Source organism: Schistocerca serialis, chromosome 8, assembly GCF_023864345.2.
Source record: "Schistocerca serialis cubense isolate TAMUIC-IGC-003099 chromosome 8, iqSchSeri2.2, whole genome shotgun sequence".
Lineage (NCBI taxonomy): Eukaryota > Metazoa > Arthropoda > Insecta > Orthoptera > Acrididae > Schistocerca > Schistocerca serialis.
Window position 1 is genome coordinate 50711204 of NC_064645.1, and position 21505 is coordinate 50732708.

A 21505-nucleotide genomic window follows, 5' to 3' on the forward strand; every position below is an offset into this window, starting at 1 on the left:
TTTCAAAGAGTCAATTGCCACTTTTCGCACCGTACAGATATATTGTCTAAAAAATTTTACAAATTATTTTGATCTTCTGATGACTGTTCGAGACGATAAATGGCAGCATCATTTGCAAACAATAGAAGGTGACTGCTCGGATTGCGTCCATTGTAATAGACTTCCAAAACAAGTTCTTTTCTGCGTCACGAGTAAGTACAGTGTCGGATTTGGTAATTCTTTTTAAGTTTTACGCAACTGTGGTTGGAAGGTGGTAGCTGAGGGATCGATCGTCACATCACATTGCAGGTGCGGGCACTGTAGATGTTTTGCAGACGACTCTGCGAGGCGGGCGGGAAGGCGCGGCCCGGCGGCCACTGAATACGAATGTGAGGTCATGAGGGCAGCACAGGGTACCAACTTGCTGCCAGCAACTTATACGTTTCTGCTACAACAACGCCTGATGACCTGTGTGTAGGGCGGAAGTGGGCCGAGGAAAGCTGACGTTGTAATTATTAAAGAGCTGTCCACTTGTCTCCTTCAGAGGAACTTCGTCAACGGTGCAGGGAAAAGACGTATAAATAAGCGATGCCGGAAGTTCAAAACAGGCAGTCGTGTCGTCATTCTGTTCCCGTCTAGAACCGGAGGGAAAGACAGTTGTTTAAGTCGCAGGTCGACAACGACGACCTCTTGTGGCGGATATCGGCTGCCAGGCGGCCCGCTGTGACCAACCTCCAACCTGCGCTCCACGGACGCGTCGCATCTGCGGCGGGGCGGGAGATGAAGCGGGGCGGGATATGAAGCGGCGCGAGGAGCGAGAGGGCGGGTCTCTGGGTAAAGGCGTCCGGCGGACTGAAAGCTGCTGTCCGCAGGGTCGGGGCGGGGGTGGGAACTCGCAGAGCTGTCTGCAGCCACTGACCGAGCTGCCCTGGGCGGGTGGCCGCATCTGCTGAGGCTCTCTACAACGACGGCGGACGGCTCTTCCCCTTCGGCGGTCTACACGGGGCCCACGAGTTGCGCTCGAGAGGGCAGTCAGCCGTGTATGCCTGACTGCCAGTGCAGCCAAACCACCCGATGGCCACGTAGCCGTGGTGTGAGTGGGGTTGGGAGACGGGACTCCGGCGCAGAAGACTCCAGCACTGCCACTGGCGCCGCCCCACGCACGCGTGACGTGCGGCGCCCTCTCCAGCATCAGCGAAAGACCTGCTCTGCACCTCCGGTGCAGTAAAGTCGATGACACACTTGCCACTGTGTCGCTGCATGCTTCAGCGTGAGTCATCCCTCTCTCCCAAACGGTACCTCTTGGTCGTTATGTCGTATTACAATTACCGACTTCGGTGTATAATGAATCACCGTCCTCTAACATTCATCATCATCATCAATTATCTGCTATATTAGCAGGTCCTTTGCCTCTCCATTTTCTGCGATTCATTGCTTCCTTCTTAAGGCTGCTGTATCTTGTACCGTCCATCATGTCATCCAGTATCTGGAATCTCTTCCTTCCTCGCTTCCTTTTCCCTTCTTCATAACCTTCTGTTTTTATCAGTCCGTCATTCTTTCTTAATATATGCCCAATCCAATTTCTTTTTCTTCTCTTTATTACATCTAGTAACCGTCTTTTTTCTCCCACTCTTCTCAGTACCTCTTCATTTTTTACTCTGTCCATTCAACTTATTCTTTCCATCTTCTGCCATGTCCAGATCTCAAAAGCCTCCAGTCATTCTCTGTCTTTTATCCTCATAGTCCATGTTTCAGCGCCATATAGAAGAACATTCCATACAAGACATTTTATGAGTCTCTTTCTGAGTTCTCTGTCCAAACCGCTGCAGAAAATTCTCCTTCTCTTATAAAACGCCTCTTTTGCCACTGCTATCCTTGTTTTAATTTCTGTGGTGCACTTCCAGTCGGTGTCCATCCTGCTTCCAAAATACTTAAAATTTTGCACCTGTTCTAGTATTTCTCCATTCAGCATAATTTTTATTTCCTTATTTCCTCCTAGTGCCAACACTTTTGTTTTATTTGTGTTGATTTTCATTCCATACCTAACATTACCTTTCTCTTATAGAGATAACCGACGCCATGTATACAATCGATTCTTGAGTAGGTTAAAATTATCTCCACTGTTTCATTAAAAGGAGTCATATAATTTTGTTTACGATGTATTATATTTCAGGCTAAAATGTGTAAAAAAGAAATTAATGTGTTACAATCGATATGTACTTACAGTTCAAATTACCCTTCTTTTAAAAATATTTGAAATATTTAGTAAAAGATTTTTAAGATTTGTGATAAAAACGTTTTAAGAATGTTAACGCTTTTTTCCTCTTTTTGCAAAGAATTCTTAACTCAAATTGATAAACCCTAAATAACATTTAGTGTCAAAATTTACGTCGTTCTACTTTATTCCAACGAATTTTAATTTCAGTTCCAGACTCGCCGTACATTCTGTGCAGACAGCCGCCGTGCTCACGGTAAGTGCCGACAGCGCACAGCGCAGCAGCGACGGGGTCGCCACGTGGCGGACTCCAGAAGAGGCAACTGCGGGGGCTGTCACTAAAGGCAAGCTGGGCTGCTAGCTGGATCCAGTCTCAACGAAAGTGAAGCCGGAGAAGACGGCCTAGAGGCAGACTCCGAGAAGTCCTGTGGGACCGACGAACAGCCGTGGCGGCTCAGCGCGTGCCACGAACCGAGGCTGAGGCAGCAGGCATCCACGGGAAGTCGTCAGACCGGCAGGGCGAGACGCCTCGCCACATGGACTATCGGCGCTGAAGACTGTAGGGGGACGGATGCGCCATTCTCGATGCAACAGGAAGAACTAATATGTAAGTAAAATGTATGTCAGATGTGCAAATCTTCTTCTCCTCCTGACACGCTACCCTGGGGTACAACCCACCACCCACTTGTCTTCCACACCAGCCACAACAGCAAGCTGCATCCTCGAGCGTCCGTTATACTTACACCACACAGTGAACCAGCTCGACTTGCAGTTGAGCAACCGCCACAACTGCACCAGCCACAAACACAAACACTAGAGTCTACTGTGAAGTGTACTTGCATCACACAGTGCACCAGCCATGCATGTGGTTGAGCAACCACCAGACAGGTGACAGCCACAACTGCAAACAGCAGTGTCGAGCACCATTGTACTTGCACCCCAGAGTGCAACAATTTCACATGCAGTTGAGCAACTGCCACATCTATGCCAGCTGTAACTGCAAACAGCAGAGTCGAGTGTCTCTTGTACTGGCACAACACAGTGTATCAGGTCCACATGTGGTTGAGCAACCATCATACCTGCACCAGCCACAACTGCAAGTAGTAGCGTCAAGTATCCAGTTTAGTTCCACCACACAGTGCACCAGCTCAAAATGCAGTTGAGCAACCACCATATCCACACCAGTCACAGCCACAAGCAGTAGCATCAAGAACCCAGTATACTTGCACCCCACAGTGCAACAGTTCCACATGCACTTGAACAAGTGCCACATACATGCCAGCCATAACCACAAGCATTGAGCGTATTGTGTATTTGCACAACACAGTGCATCGGGTCTGCACGTGATTGAGCAAGCATCAGACCCACACGAGCCACAACTGCAAGCAGTAGAACCGAGTATCCAGTTCACCTGCACCACACAGTGCACAGTTACACATGTGGCTGAGCAACTGCCACACACACACACACACACACACACACACACACACACACACACACACACACACACACACACACACACCAGTCACAACCGCAAACAGCAGCAGTGAACTTCTGGTGAACTTGCACCACACAGTGCACCAGCTCCACACATGGTTGACGAACCGCCACACCTGCGCAAGCAACAACCACAAGTAGTAGCGTCGAGTGTCCACACGAACTTGCACCATGCAGTGCACAAGCTCTTCATGTGTTTGAGTAACCATTGCACCCATGCCTGTCACAGCTGCAAGTAGTAGCGTTGAGTGTCGAGTGTGCTTGCACCACGCAGTGCACCAGCTCAGCATGAGGTTGAGCAACCTCGACGTGTACACCAGCCACAACCACAAGCAGCAGCGACGAGTGTCCAGTGTGTATACCATGCAGTATACGGGCTCTGCCTGCAGGTGAGAACCTTACACACCTCCACCACTGCAAAGCAGCATGCAGCCTTCTGACAGTGCATAGATCATCACAGAGTTGAGCAGATGCATTGACGTATACCACATAGTCAGCAGTTCATTTTGTGAATCAAAGCCCATTCTCAAAATACAGTGCCTCCCTTGTTCAAAAATACAATCGTCTCCCTCTTCAGATATCATGCTCTTCCTGTGATACTTGGTGTTGCGCTGTCAAAAAGTAACATCCGCTCTCTTAAAGCGATAGTAATGTCGACAGATAAAAACAAATTCTGCCCATTTTTCAATAATGTTTTGCATTTTTAGTACGTTTTATAGTCATCTTTTCATATCCTTGTAATATTTTTTGTTTTTATCACGGAAGGATGTCCTTGTTTTTCAAAGTCATTGCACACGACTTGTTTTTGTCTTGTAATATTTTTATGTTTACATACTTCATGTATTCTTACAAAATATTTGCATACATGTATAAATATAAATTATTTGTTTAGTTAAGTGAATTTTGGCCATGAAATATGTCCAACACTAAATTAAACTTAAATGTTGATCACCAGTAGTTTGCTATCTACATTTCTTTGTTACATTTTATTTACGATTCATTTGCAATTTTTGGGATTCAACTGACGTAAAAATAAATGCACATCCCTGTTAATTTCTGTGTTAACATTTATTCACAATGGTGCACCGGCTAAATTCTTTTTTTTAAATCCATGGTAATGTAAAAAAGAATAAACGGAGATCACAATAATTTTAGGTGTATTGCCAGATTTAGGAGGTGGTCATGCCATGTATACATATCTTTGTTGCATTATATTTGCGATTCATTTGCAATCTTTAGGATTCAATTAATGTAAAAATAAATGGACATCATTGTTAATTTATAGGTTAATATTTATTCAATGCAGTCAGTCTTCGGATTCTTTTTTTAAAATCTAAGATAATGTAAAAAAAGAATAAACACAGATCACATTAATTTTGGGTATATTGCCAATTTTTGCAGTTAAAAAGAATTTTCTAATAATTTGACGTATATGTCAGTTGCACTTTCATAATCAACCGTATTATGAGAGGGACGATCATAGACATTAAGTTTTCTATATTTTTTCGTTTTATTTAGAGTATGTTTGCAAACGGATAGCTGAGGTGGACTTGGAATATGAGATGCGTCAGTGCATACAAGGGTGGGTTAGGGCTGCCTTTGCCAAACAGTATACATAATTGTCTCCATCGAGACTGATCTGCAGTAAATTTGCTTTTTATTCCTTGATCATGCTGCCATTCAAATGTAACCATTGAGTCACAAAACCACAGTTCTCAATCAGGAGGTTATATATGGTCCATTGATAGTGACCGGGCCAAATATCTCACGAAATAAGCGTCAAACGAAAAAACTACAAAGAACGAAACTTGTCTAGCTTGAAGAGGGAAACCAGATGGCGCTATGGTTGGCTCACTAGATGGCCATAGGTCAAACGGATATCAACTGCGTTTTTTTTTAATAGGAACCCCCATTTTTATTACATATTCGTCTACTACGTAAAGAAATATGAATGTTTTATTTGGACCACATTTTTTTGTTTTGAGATAGATGGCGCTGTAATAGTCACAAACGTGTAAGTAGGTGGTATCACGTAACATTCCGCCATTGCGGACGGTATTTGATACATTACCCGTGTTAAAATGGACCGTTTACCAATTGGGGAAAAGGTCGATATCGTGCTGATGTATGGCTATTGTGATCAAAATGCTCAACGGGCATGTGCTATGTATTCTGCTCGGTATCCTGGACGACATCATCAAAGTGTCCGGACCGTTCGCCGGATAGTTACGTTATTTAAGGAAACTGCGGTGTCACCGCCAGACACCACACTTCCTAGGTGGTAGCCTTTAAATCGGCCGCGGTCCATTAGTATACGTCGGACCCGCGTGTCAACACTATCAGTGATTGCAGACCGAGCGCCGCCACACGGCAGGTCTAGAAAGACTTCCTAGCACTCGCCCCAGTTGTACAGCCGACTTTGCTAGCAATGGTTCACTGACAAAATACGCTCTCATTTGCCGAGACGATAGTTAGCATAGCCTTCAGCTACGTCATTTGCTACGACCTAGCAAGGCGCCATTGTTCAGTTACTATTGATATTGTAAATAATGTACAGACAAGAGCTACGTTCAACATTAATGGATTAAAGTTAAGTATTCCACCAAGTACCACCTTTTTTCTGAAGTCTAAATACCTTGTCCTATTCCAGACCTCACGCCAGCCTGCGTGAGCTTAAACTCGCTTCCTCCAAACTCCGTGGGTTGGCTCCTGCCAATCCTCAACAGAAACAGGAAGTGTTCAGCCACATGTGAAACGTCAAGCACAACCTGCAACAAATGATGATGCCCAAGTAGGTGTTTTAGCTGCTGTCGCGGCTAATCCGCGCATCAGTAGCAGACAAACTGCGCGAGAATCGGGAATCTGAAAACCGTCGGTGTTGAGAATGCTACATCAATATCGATTGCACCCGTAGCATATTTTTATGCGCCAGGAATTGCATGGCGACGACTCTGAACGTCTTGTAAAGTTCTGACACTGGGCACAAGAGAAATTACGGGACGATGACAGATTTTTTGCACGCGTTCTATTTAGCGACGAAGCGTCATTCACCAACAGTGGTAACGTAAACCGGCATAATATGAACTATTGGGCAACGGAAAATCCATGATGGCTGCAAGTGGAACATCAGCGACCTTGGCGGCTTAATGTATGGTGCGACATTATGAGAGGAAGGATAATTGGCCCCCATTTTATCGATGGCAGTGTAAATGGTGCAATGTATGCTGATTTCCTACGTAATATTCTACTGATGTTACTACAAGATGTTTCACTGCATGACAGAATGGCGATGTAATTCCAACATGATGGATGTCCGGCACATAGCTCGCTTTCGGTTGAAGCAGTATTGAATAGCATATTTCATGACAGGTGGATTGGTCGTCGAAGCACCATACCACGGCCCGCACGTTCACCGGATCTGACATCCCCGGATTTCTTTCTGAGGGGAAATTTGAAGGATATTTGCTACCGTGATCCACCGACAACGCCTGACAACATGCGTCAGCGCATTGTCAATGCATGTGCGAACATTACGGAAGGCGAACTACTCGCTGTTGAGAGGAATGTAGTTACACGTATTGCCATATGCATTGAGATTGACGGACATCATTTTGAGCAATTATTGCATTAATGTGGTATTTACAGGTAGTCACGCGGTAACAGCACGCGTTCTCAGAAATGATAAGTTCACAAAGGTACATGTATCACATTGGAACAACCGAAATAAAATGTTCAAGCGTACCTACGTTCTGTATTTTAATTTTAAAAACCTACCTGTTAATAACTGTTCGTCTATAATTGTGAGCCATATGTTTGTGACTATTACAGCGCCATCTATCACAAAGCGAAAAAAGTGATCCAACTAAAACATAATGTAACGAATATGTAATAAAAAATGGGGTTTCCTATTTAAAAAAACGCAGTTGATATCTGTTTGATCTCTGGCAGCGCCATCTAGCGGGTCAACCACAGCGCCATCTGGTTTCCCAAGCTAGATAAGTTTCGTTCATTGTATTTTTTCGTTTGACGCGTATTTCGTGAGATATTTGGCCCGGTCACGATCAATGGACCACCCTATATATAAAAAGGGGAGAGAATGTGTTACAGACTATAATGTATATGACCGACGATAGTGGCATGTCAGCAAATAACTAGGATAAGTGTGTTTTGTAATTGTATTTTTATTTATTATGTTATGTGTACAGTATGTGGGAAGGACACTACAGAAACTGTATGTAATGCAGCTGTATGAAAGACGCTCAAAGACAAAGTGCAAAAACATACGAAACTGGCGGCAGAGTGTTAAGTGTATGTACGTTAAAACAATACGTGGGTGCGCACGTGGTAAACTAAAAATGGCTATATTTGTAACATGAATTTTCTGTGCTTGACAACGTCGTAAAAGCAGCAAGAAACTTACCTTGTCTACGGATGTCGGACGTACGGCTGGTCTCCCCACTGAATAAGTGAGAGCGACGAGGTGAGATAAATTCCTTGGGCCGCTGATATGGAAACCTGTTGTCACCACATCGCAGATTGCACAAAGGATCGCTGAACACGAGCTTCACGAATTTGTGCAGTGAAAGTCACTGTAAACGCACGACATGGACACTCTGGCCTCGTACTGGACGTGTGAGCGCGAACTGTGATGATAACGGACGTTGGGCTGCACGCGCATACTTCACAAGCTAAACACTGTGCAGATGCTGACTGAGAATAATGGAGCTACAGCATGCACTTTGTTAGGAGAGAAAATTATATATGTATGGATTAAAAGGAGCTGACATGCCCATATAAAATGATAAATATTTATGATAACTCCAATGGCCGAAAATAAAGGCTATGCCCATACCAGTCAGTATTATGAAACCTCAAAAGGGAAAAAAAACTCAGCCTCTGTGCACCTCCGTATGACGTCAGAACACAATGGGGGGAGGGGGGACACTGTACTGAATAATACTATTTTTCCTTCTTTTCTGTTCTTATATGTAAGCTGTATGTAAACTGAATGAGCTATAAAACAAAGACACCGATAAAGGTAAATTAACGAGTTGTTTTGTGGCAAGGATAATTTTTTGATTCATCGTTAAATATCTGTATGAAACAAAGAAGAAAAACGCTCTTCAGATAGTTCATGTATCTTCACCGCTTTGTTTCGGGAAGTGGTAGCGTACAGACGTATGCTTGGGTCCATCGTACCAGCATTGTTAAAAATGTGTATTTTAATCCCTCATTAAGAGTGTTACAAAAAGTTATTAGAAAAGGAAATTTTTTCGCACGGTTACAGGTTCAAATTCTATCTGTTCATCATTTCACTCGCTGACGAGATCCTGCATCAAGACTTACGGTGCAGAGAAGAATAATCTGGAGGAGTGTTCCTGCATCGACATTGTCACACTGAAGACTAAACGCAATGGAATTAATGTGAAGATAATAACTCAGACTTAATAGGCACGACTTGAACGTGATTTACTTATACTAAAGATATTCTGCTTCGTGTGACAGATCGACAATTTCAGTGGTTCTGGCGGTTATTTGGTATCGCACAATACTGGAAGCAGCAGTACGTAATGCAAATTATGTTTATTGGCCTTGAATGTAATGTTGGTAAAGGTCTGTTGATAGTAGTATCAGTTAAAGTTCACCCAAGATTGTGCACAGATTCATAAATTACCTTCAATTTTTTCCAACTATTCTTTCCAATCAGTTTTTCCAATTATTCAAGCAATTATTAACCCATTTCCGTTTCCACATCCCTATTAATTCCTCAGAATAGTAATATTCTGTCACTTCTATAAAACGAGTGCGCTTTAAATAACTTGGATGAATTTTGTTTGAAATTTTGTGAGTTTTTGGATACGACTTTAGTTAGCTCGTACAATAATATGTCTCTTAGAGACTACAACTCGTATGCACCAGTGTTGCGCTCATTAAGACGAGAGAAGCTGGCACAGAAAGACCGTTAGCACCAAATACTGGCCAGATGGGGGAACGGACCTCTGATTCTAGGAGTGTTGGTCGGGCTCTCTGACCGCGGCCTAACTGCGCGCCGACGCCCACATCTGCTTCGGACTGCGACTAGCGCTATCATTCAAATCAGTACACATTTCGTGATCGCTGTCGATATTCTATGATTCAGTGTATAACGTTTAATTGGTATTTATTTCCAAAATTGTGTGTAGTACGTCTCGCTGGTATGATTAATATGTTTCTGTTATAACGCAACATGTGACGTGGCTGTTCTCACCGAGAGTGCGCTATGTGGGACTTAGCCATTTTCCGTGTGAACAGTTTTGTTTTGTTGATTGTACTTATCGGATATCTCTGCCACTTATTCCACGAAGATACCGGTAGACGACCTTACCTAGTTTGTTTTTGCATTCCTTTCTACCTTGTATAACACAATAAGAATGTCGGGCAACAAATCAAAATCTATTAATTTCCTGTTATATGGGCCTACAGCTTATATATATATATATATATATTAAAATGATATCATCTGGGTTTCAATTGTTAGTGTTTTATTTTACGATTTTCATTTCGGTATTACATCATTTTCAAGCATAAGATTTTGACATATAGGTTTACGTTGTTACCTCTGCCTAACGTAAACTTATATATCAAAATCTTATGCTTGAAACAACAATCGTTAAATGAAACACTAACAGCTGAAAGCAACATGATATCATATGGAAAATCAAAATCTGTAAGTGATATTGTAAGGAGGGAAACAAGGAAGATATATGAAGAGCAGGAAATGCTGATGATCCCAGTACTGCAAAAAAGAGCTGCCAAATTACATAAAAGCTTTCCCAACACTTAGCTTAAATTTTACAAGTCAGGATAAACATAGGTTTGCACGCCAGCATAGAGCTGGACGTTAGTTCCAACTAGTGAACACGAAGTAATGTTGATTAGAAGCCTCAGATGCAAAACACCAGCTGGTGTAGATGATGTTCGAGTGTAACTTACAGTCCGTAATGCTTCACAAATTGCAAAACCCTTGGCTCACACTACTAATTTATCATTCGCTGAGGATGTGTTCCCCGAAAGATTAAAAGTATCGGAAGTGGTAACTCTGTTCAAGAATGGAAACAGGCATAAAATTGAAAATCACCAACCTATTTCACTAATTTCATCATTCTCTGAAGTAATTGAAATATTTATGAAACAACGGATCGCCAAGTACATAGCCGACCACAGCCTACTGAATAACAACCAGCATGGCTTTCGAACAGGCAAAAGTACAGAAACAGCGATAAATGATTACAGCGATGAAATAGAGTTCAGGATAACAACCATATTGTTGGAGTTAATTTAGACCTTTCTAATGCTTTCGATACGGTCAGTCATGAATTCTTTTACATAAGTTGGAAGCAATGAGGACAAAATGAGTAGAAAACAAGGTTGTGAAGCTCACATAAACTCATGCTAATCATGAACTCAGATTAGCATCTGATGCAAGAAAAGTCGAACTAGGTGTACCCCAGGGTAGTTTGTTAGGCCCCCTTCTGTTCCTTCTTTATATAAATGAAATACACACCTTAGAAACTACTGCTAAGGCCATGTTTGCAGGTCACTTCAGTGAAATAGTGAGTGATGTTAGCGAATCTCTGTATACTAAAAAAAAAAAAAAAAAAAAAAAAAAAAAAAAAAAAAAAAAGAAAAACAGGTAAGTAATTTTTTTCGGGATTTAGTTATTGCCACAGCTTGATTCAGAATGATCATACGCATCTACTTAGAGGCTAAAACTGAAAAAAAGGGGCCAAGCCACTCCACAGATATTAGCGTTCATAGTTTTCCTCTAAGGGGAAAGAAACAAATAAGTCAATTTTTCAGGCAAATCAGTTGTGACTCTGCCGGCCTCGATAGAGTAGAGCAAACAGAATACTGTCGCAATCGCTCATACCAGTAAATTAGTGGCTCCTACCAGTAAATTGGAAGCAAGGAAAAACAAAAAGAATGTGGTTATATGCGTAATTTTGCAAAAAAGTGTACCCCTGTCAAACATGCCAAGGACTGCCATACACTTTAAGGAGCGACTTTCGATGTATTCGTTCAATATTTGACTTCTTGCAACAGGCGAATCCTTTTTGTTTTTGTGTTTATCCTGAATGCATTGCGAAGAAAGGGGCAAATGAAGTGACGACATTCCTTTTTCACTTAACCACTCACGCCTTGCATGAGGCATTGAAGAGCTCTGTACAGGGTGTCCCGGGAGGGTTGGTCAATATTCAGGAATATGACAGGAAAGATCATCGGAAGCACAAAAGTCTGGTGAATATGGGGTCTAAAATGCATACGTTAAGCGGTATGAGCACTTCATCTCTGATACTGTGAAACAAATCTCTTCCACAGCAAGCTCTTCGCTTTCAATATTTTGGGAGGAGGTGGTATCAACCAAAACAAGAAATAATTGTCTGGTACACACGGGCTATAAATGCATACCTTATGAGCTATGGGCATTTGTTCAGTGGAAGAAATGAGTTTCATATAGCGACGATGAAAAAATGCCCGTAGCTCATAGACGTTTATCAGACAATTTTTTCTTGTTTTTATCCGTATCAGCTCCTCCCAAAATATGGAATGCAAAGAGCCGGCAGTAGAAGAGATGTGTTTCGCAGCAGAAGTGTCAAAAATGAAGTGCTCATAGCTCTTAAGGTATCAGCTTTAGAGCTCATGTTTATTAGACTTTTTGCTTCGAATGAGCGTTTCTGTCATATTCCTGAACATTAACCATTCCTCCTGGCACAAAGTGTGTGTTTTGTGACTTTGCTGGTGGTCAAAGTGAAAACTTCCCTTTCTTCTCTTTCATTATGTAACTCTCAATCAAACTACTGGTCTGAGAAGACAAGAAATTACGTTCCCTGTGCGAGGTAATTCTTACCCACAGTGCGATAAAAATGTTGGATTGCGGAAGGCAAAGACACTGATGGAAACACCAGAAGATTTCAAGGAAATGATAAAAGCGTACAGAGGGCAGCCATCTTCTTTGACTGCCATCAGTGTCAATCAAGAAATGGAAAAGACTGTTGGATTCAAAGTACGCTGCAAAATGCCCTTTCAAAACTGAACCTTTTAAGATAATATCATCTGAATTCTGTTCTTTATTCTAGATCTCCTTCCAATATCCAAACTAAAATTAAAGATTTGCAAAGCCTGGTTAATTTTCCCCATCCTGGGGCGGTGAAATTCTTCACTCAGTTGCCTCCCAGCTAAATGTATGTGATATGAGTACCATTACTGTGTTATCACAACCAGACATTCGTGATTATTGTGGAATTACTGCGTCTGTTTCGCATGACTCACCTGTTTGTTTCCCCTAACAAAGTGACGTTTCGCTGCATTCTGTGATCTTCTTTCCTTCTGAGGACACTGTATTCCATTAACTCTGGTTTTCTCCCTTGACCTTTCAGCTGATCTAGTCCTGAAGTCCTTGTATTCCTAGTTCTGTTCCAATAGGCAGACCCTCAAAAAACAAGCTGCATACAATTTGGAAATTTGAATCAAAATTTGGAAAGTTGAATCAAAACTAAGATCTCTCCATCTTGTACTGGGAGCAAATGAATTAGGAAGAGTGCGATTCACAAAAATTTCAAAAATGTAAGCTGATAAAGACTTAAACTTGAACTAAACTCTCCCAGAGACTCAATTCTTCACGTTTCGCTCTGAGAATTATTTCTAAAGTTTGCTCCTCAGATGGTGCTAGAATGGCTTATTTTGTTTACTTCGAGTAAATTGTAGTCCATGGAATGATTTTCTGGGGTAAAGTTGATAGTCGATCAAATGAAATTTTTACATTACAGGGAAGGCTATTCTAATCTTGTCTTGTGACACAGTTCTATTAGGGCTCATAGCAAGCCCCTGTTTAAAAAGTTCTCTTTGTTTACATTACCGTCCTTGTACACATACAAATAAGTGTTGATGGCAAGAGCTAGACTTGGTGATCTGGAAAGTAAGTCAGATTACCTCAATAATAATACTCGCAACTGTGGGTCACTCCATATAGAACAACAGCCCGCACTCAGAGACATGTGAGCCATTCATTATAAAGCGCTGAAACCGTACACAAAGAAGTTGGAGATGGAAACGGCTTTTAAAGCAGAGTTAAAATCGTTTCTTGTCGAGAAGTGTTCCTGAAGTGTAAAATAACGCGTCAATTTACAGGATTACTAGGCTTTTATTTACTGTTGAGTGCTTTTGGCTCAAAAATGGCTCTGAGCGCTATGGGACTCAACTGCTGAGGTCATCAGTCCCCTAGAACTTAGAACTACTTAAACCTAACTAACCTAAGGACATCACGCACATCCATGCCCGAGGCAGGATTCGAACCTGCGACAGTAGCGGTCGCGCGGTTCCAGACTGTAGCGCCTAGAACCGCTCGGCCACTCAGGCCGGCTGAGTGCTTTTGATTCTGTTAATTGATCTACCATCTATATTGTTGCTTTTCTGTTTCCCCTGTTTCGGATGCAGTGTAACACACCTACTCTGAGAAGGAATCAGGATATAGTGCTGGCAGGTTTTCGTATGTCCGTGCATTATAATTTCCAAAGTGCTGTGTAATGTGTTGGTTTGTTTTCATTATTTTCAGGTGACTTTTCTGTCAAAGTTTCATGTTTTCCCTATGTCACTGATTTAATTGTTGTACATGCTGTACTTTTCAGCAGTGTTGTGTAATGTGTTGATGTGTTTTCACTTTTTCAGTAGTGTTTTTATTTTCAAAATTACTTGTTCATTTATTTACTTTTTGTGCATGTTGTACTCTTTGTAGACTATGTATTCGTGATTCCCCTTTCAATCAAGATCCGAGTGAGGTGGCTATTCCAGTCTTAATACATTGGATTCGTATGCAGGAGGTCGGCGGTTTATTCCCTGTCGGACTATCCTGACTTGAGTTTTTCATGGTTTCCCAGAGTTTCTAAGGTGAATGTCGGGATGGCTTTTTGGATTAGGCCATAGCCGACTTTCTGCCCAATCCTTGCCTAAACCTATCCTATTCTGGTAATGTTTCATATATGTGTAAACTTTTCTGTAAATATCTGACTTGTCTGATAGCCTTGTACTAAATGGCCTGTGGACGAATAAATAAATAAATATACAACAGATTAGGGATACATTCTACAATGTAACTGAACATGACTTCAGACAGCACATCGAGGAAGCTCGTCGTTCTGTGCCACTAGCGACTTTACGTGTTGTATGGTCTTTTACAAGGCGCATTGAGTTGTGCGTTGTGGGAAATGGGCATACGTTCGAACGCCTCACTTGTATGAACATTGCACGATCAACAAGACTATCTACGTACAGCATTTCGAATTCGCCCCTTAAACTTTGAACGTTTCTAACCCCCTAACGAAAATTGATAAAAAATTGATTTAAATTGATTTGTACACAGTTGGTTTAAATACATCAGTCACGTCATGGAATAAAAGTAAGTTTCTTTTCAAAAAATTGTAACTCGTTGCTATGACTCTCCATAAGGTAACTTATTAAAATATGTTCATAACTGTTTAGAAGGAATAATGTTTATTACGTATATCCATGTAAATAAATATTCGTTTTATCTGTTGTTCTGTAAGTTACAGGACAAAATGTGACGCGTCCTGTTATTGACGAGGCCCCAGCGATTCACGGTTACACGGTAGAGGACCGTAGACCTCTATGGACGGCCACGCGGCGCAGCGAGGTCCTCTGGCTGAGTGGCGTGGCTGTCCTGCCCCAGTGTCCAGAGCCCCAAGCGTCCGCCCTCCACCGCCCTGTTTGCTCCCCGAGTCGCAGACTTCGAGACTCCGCGTGACCGGGTGAGTACGTGGATATTTCGGCTGACTGCTGCCGCGACTTTTGTGCATCGTCTCGCGTGCTTGCAGGCACTGTGCGAGAACTTAGAAAAATGTTGTGAATTGTTTGGGAGTCGCCATTGCCGAGAATCTTGTTCCGGGTGGGTGGGGGCAGTATGATCTACGCTTCCATAACTTACCACATTAGTAGAAAACTTTTTGGGTTACGTGAGTTTCAGGTCAACCGTGAATACAGAGTTAAATGTCCGAGCACTCACATTGCTGAACTGTGAGGAACGCAATCTGTAGTGTAGTCAGAGCTCTAGTTCGGGTTGGAAGGTGATAATTTGATTGAGAATTGGTGAAGCCAACTTTAGCCATAACGAAGTAAAGGATGTAGCAACAGACTGACCGTAGCCTGAACGTCGAGCTTTGTGCCATATCCAACACACTTTGTTATAAAAACTAAAAATGCTGGTGAATTCAGGAAACTTAATTAGATAAAGGGCAAGTTTGATTTGGTACATGTTTAACATGTTACATAAACTACGAAAAATGTAAGAGTGATTGTCCACTACACATCTTTGACCGAAACGGTATTCAAATCTCGCTAAGGGAGGTCGTAAAAACCTGTTTATCCACTGTCAAACCACGAATCTGAATTTGTGTAATATGTCTTTTGATATCGACAGATTGTTCCTGTTTGACAATTAATATTTTTTTTTTACCGAACATTAAATTTTATTTGCTCGTTGATAGTTAAGTAATTTGCCTTATGAATTACGAAAAGTTATTTGGTTTGCTGTGGCGGTTACAAGGTTCTTGTGTTAGGCAAAGTAAGCCTCGAGCTAGTTACAAAGCCGTACTGTTCAGCCAGCCTGCGAAAGAGATCAAAGCCTCTTGCCACGCCCCCCCCCCCCAATCTCCCTACCCATCCGACAATACGTTCATTGGGGAGTATTTTACGCAACAACGAATCGCAATTAATGAACGTTACTAACACAGGGGAACGTGTTACTAATTTCCAAGCAGTATCACTAACTTAAAAGTACTTTCATCGTTAAAAGGGTAGTGCACATTAGATGTTTAATGTTGACTGACAAAAGTATTTTATTATCGTATTAAATTTATATCGCGATTCTCGACCAAGAGGCGGCAGAAAAATCAACTTTGTCAAGTTTTACCTGACATATCTAATCGACAAACTGATTTCATGGAACCTCCGCACTGAGTTTATCTACCTTCCATTGGATTAGAGGCAATGCGACGTTCCCCAATAAATCCGCCGTTGATACGATGGGTGGAGGGAAGAGGGGAGGAGAGGCTAGCAAATATTTAAGGGACCTAAACACGCACAGACTGATAAATCGGATGTGTAGGATTTTTGACAGACCGACCAACTTCCCCTGTTGGGATGTCGGGCGGGTAGGAAGACATGACAGCCGAGCCGCCCACCCCCTTCCCCCCATTACCTTCCCTCCAAAGCAACTCCACACAAGTGTGGTACTGTCGTGCCAACCGCCCGACAAAATTCCTTCATAACTGCGCCCGTGATTAAATGCTGTTCTAATATAAATAACAGGGTGCGAGGCTGACGAAACTTTGACAAAGTTTCTCAAAAAACAAGATTGGAGATGTTTGTGCGACAGGTCGTGCGTGGAGTATAGTAACAGATGCGAGGAATGAGGTACTTACTTAATTTTTAAGCCATTTGGAACAGAGTAAGATATCCGGTCTTCTGTATTTGTTTTTAGGTTTTTGCCGATATTTATCTGAAATGAGAACTAGAAACAGCAATATACAGAGCAGATCTGAAATCTAATTTCCGATGTGTATCGGAAGTAAATCCCCCTCAAAAAAAAAAGCAAATACTCGGTCAACGGACGCTTGTTCATAAAATATACTTGCTTCATTGTTATGACTGCTAAATTCTAGCTTATATCAGACTACTGATATGAAGAGCAAAATGTGTGACTTTTTATAGTTCTGACAGTTGCTAGATGTTTAATTTCTTGTGTATCTGTTGTTAGGTGACATGAACTACACCAGTTTGTAGTATCATTATTTTAAATGAGTTTCTTAAATTTATAGGGTCGTCATGTACGCTAGATATAGTTTACACGAACATTTTTAATGTATTCTGCTTTACCGTTACGTATTTCCTCATGCGACTATAAATCACGTTGCAGTTTCCAGAAATTTTACATAATTTTGGGTGTACAACAGCACTGAATTTGGGCTCCTCTTAACTTCTGCCAGTGGGTAGAAACCGTAATGTACCTAACAGCCTCTATTTTTCGTTAAGAATGGTTTTTCAGCAGCTCTAAAATGCATAGTTCGTCCAATCTTGGATAGTTAGGGAAAAATCATCGGCTCCCAGCTCCTAAAGTACCAGAACGTGAATGAATTTCTTTCCTTGCATTGGCCACTTCTTTGCCCACAGCATTCTCTCGTTTTTTGCCTAATCTCTAAAAGAGCCAAGGCAACCCCCACAGGTTTGTGTGTAACTCCAACCAAAGGTAGTCTGGAAAATAAACACAATACACTAAGGATAAACAGACCACAGCAAGAAAGCGGCGCTGCAGTCGCGGGGAGCGATCGGTCGGGGTGCCTGTTGGTCGGTCGGCCGATAGATGGCCGCGTTCGTAGGGAGGGGCCTCTAGACAAGCCCTAATCCACAGAGCAGCGTTGCGAAATGTTTAAAACTGTTGTCTGTTGCGGTCTCTGTGTGATGCGTAGTCTTGTTTCCACGTGTAATACACTCGTAGTTGGTCATTATCAATAACCAGCGTTACTTTTAACGTCCACGCACGCAAGGGATCTCATTGAAAATTACTTCGGTATCAGAATTATTTGTTAATCTAATGAATCAAACTATGACAACCCTTTCCTCGTGGAGGTGAAGTTAGTGATACTCAAAATATGCTGTGACGTCACAGCCTCTTCTTTTGTACATGGAAATTGGCGTAACTGTCAATAGCGTATCCTCAAGCCTAGGTTGGTTAGAATCGTGATTTTGTTAAAAGTTGTAGAGGTCTCGTTAATACTCTAGAACGCATAGCTATGTCCCCGTTGAAAACCCGTTTTTCCCACTGATTCTTTAAATATTGGAATTAGTTTAAATGCATTAATAGCTTGAAGCACCCGTCAAATGTTCCTTCTGGATTCGATCTGATTATTTCCAAAATTGGATGTAACGTCATGGACTCCCTAATGGTAACGCAATGCTATCAACTAGTTACCTTGTTGAGTCACTGATCAAAACTGACGACTTCTACTGCACTCATTACCTTCGCTGAGAGATATTTTAAGGCCGTTACATATTTCAAACTCAAGAGTTTCATTCAACACTTTCCCTACGCGAGTTTCTAGTAGATTCTTTCCCTCCATGTAAATCATAGCCGGCCGCAGACCTGTTCTAGGCGCTTCAGTCCGGAACCGCGCGACTGCTACGGTCGCAGGGTAGCCATTTTAACCATTTATAAACCATCCACCCTATGCTTAGGGTCCGAGGTACCGGTTATCCTGATATCCACACGAAGCATCGTCTTCACGCTCTTTTGCGGAGAAACTAGTCATATCATAAGATTAAAAATGTTCTCCAATTTACTGCAGAGCGACCCGAAAAGTTTTTGGAGTACTATTTGTCAGAAAGATCGAGGCACCGTCTGCGTAAAAGACTCTATCGCTGCTGTATGTAGCTTACGCCCATGGTGGGGCCACCAGCTGACAAAACGGATAACGTTTCACGCGCGTGCTAAAAGTGATATTCAAGCAGCTGTGGTAAACCCGCTCTGGGACACTGGCTCCTTATTGCATCTGACCAAACACCTCGTTTGAACTATATCAAGTTCACATAACGTACCGTTAAAACTTATAAATTTAGGATAAATTACGGCAGACCTGGAACAACTCATATTTACCGGAGCCAATGCATCTTTACGTGTACAGGGACTAGATCTCTTAAACGCATCCCGAAAGTAGAATTGAGTAGTTATGTAGTACCTCACTTTACGTACATGACTGAAAGCAGCTAGAGAGGTAAAGTGATACGGTGTGGATCCGCACGAATGTTACACTTCAGATTGAACTACAGGTCAATAGTCTCATTCTTCGTATAAATTTGGAATCCCAGGAAAAATAATGGCCCTGTACATATAGTACAGTCTTAAGATTGCCACGTACTTAAACTGCTAGCCACTATTACAAGCTGTGTGCGAACGGTTCACCCGATATTGATAGCAGAGGGAGAGGAATATGGTTGTATTTGTCTGTGCTACAAACCACCTTTCAGTCGTGCGATTTGTCAACTCACTAGTGATCAGCTTTTGACTGGGTTGGCGCCGTTTTACAATGCTCAGTGTTTTGGTACTGTGCGTGTGTATATTATCAACCACGCTAAGTATTCGAATGTTTTCATTTGCCGCTTCGAGGAAACAGACAAGCTACATCGCTCCCGGTTTTGACATTTCCTAGCGACGATAAAATTATGCTATTCGGACTTGCGGCTGCATACAGTTAAAGCAGGTGAATGGTATCTACAAGCTCATTTCCTTGAACTTTCCTAGCTGGTGCTAGTCAGCTAGAGCCATAATAATTTCTCCCTTAGGTGCATCTACCGAGCGAGTGGCTTACTGGTTAGCACACAGCACACGGCACACAGGACTCGGATTCGGGGGACGACGGTTCAAACCTCCGTCCGGCCATCCTGATTTAGGTTTCCGTCAGTTCCCTAAATCGCTTCAGGCAAATGCCGGGACGGTTCCTTTGAAACGGCACGGCAGACTTCCTTCTCCATCGTTCCAAATCCGATGGGACCGATGACCTCGCTGTTGGGTCCCTTCCTCCAAATCAACCATCTAACCCACATCTACGTACATACCCCATAAACCACCAAACGGTGCGCTGCAGAGGGTACGTTGTACCGTTACTAGTCATTTCCCTTCCTGTTCCATGCGCAAATAGAGGGAAGAGTATCTGCACGAGTCCATACAAGCCGTAATTTGTTTCTTAGGCGAAATGAACATTAGGGACGGTAGGATTGTTCTGCAGCCAGGTTCAAATGCCGGTCCTCTGAATTATCTTACAAGGAGACGGCACGACCGTGGGGTCGGGGATTTGTCCGCAATTTTGTGTGGTGAAAGGACCCCTAACACCTCACGTGGTTAAAATATTAGGACGCACTACCCGGAAAATCCCGGGAAAAATTGATCCAAAGTTTCTTAGGTGCCGTATGAGTATAAAATGTTAGTGCATTGCCGAGCCGCCGTCTGGCCTAGGTGCTTAGGGCTCGGATTCTTACGCCAGAGATCTCGGGTTCTATTCCTCCTCTGGCAGGCAATTTTTTTCTTCTGTTTCATTTTCTTTCGTTATTCCACCAATTATTCACAAAGTTTCCCAAACCTACATTATCTTTAACAAATTAGTTTCATTATTCAATGAAAACTATTTTCTTTTTGTCAAACACAATTCATGACAGTGGGTTTTCCATTTTTCATTGTTAAGTATATGAGGAGAAACATTGCCTTTTTAATCAGAATTGGATTAATTAATCAGAATTAATCGATTGGAAAACATTCAATTTTTATACATATAATAATTATAAACAAGAACCGCAGTGGCAATTATCGTAAAAACAAACAAAGCAATAATTTTTGCGACATCTTGCGCAACATACAAAAGCGGATTTTTTAGAATCACAGGGCGTTTGCAATAAATATGTACAAAAACATGCCCCATTAACATTTTAGTAAATGTTTAAAGTTTCTGACAATTTTGAGGAAAACCACGCATATTGAATCATGTCTCGGAATATTGGTGACGATAATTGATGGTGAATTACAGAATGAATTTTTATACAGTCTTCCCGGGAATTAATTTCACGATTCTCCTGTAACAATGCGCTGCAATTTTGCCAGCAACAGAAAAAAGTGCCGGAGGAGGAATCGTACCCGAGACCTCTGGCGTAAGGGTCCGAGCGCTAACGATGTGGGCCAGACGGCGGCTCGGCAGTGGATTAACATTTTATACTCATACG

At 42.2% G+C, this 21505-nt stretch overlaps 1 protein-coding gene across 1 annotated transcript in view; it reads left to right on the plus strand.

Annotated features, from left to right (window-relative positions):
- The first annotated feature begins 3979 nt into the window (after positions 1-3979).
- LOC126416589 (neurofilament heavy polypeptide-like) overlaps positions 3980-21505 on the plus strand; it is a 190768-nt gene continuing 173242 nt past the window's right edge. The window contains exon 1 of the mRNA XM_050084342.1: positions 3980-4043. Coding sequence (XP_049940299.1) covers positions 3980-4043 — 64 coding nt within the window. The remainder of the gene's footprint in view (positions 4044-21505) is intronic.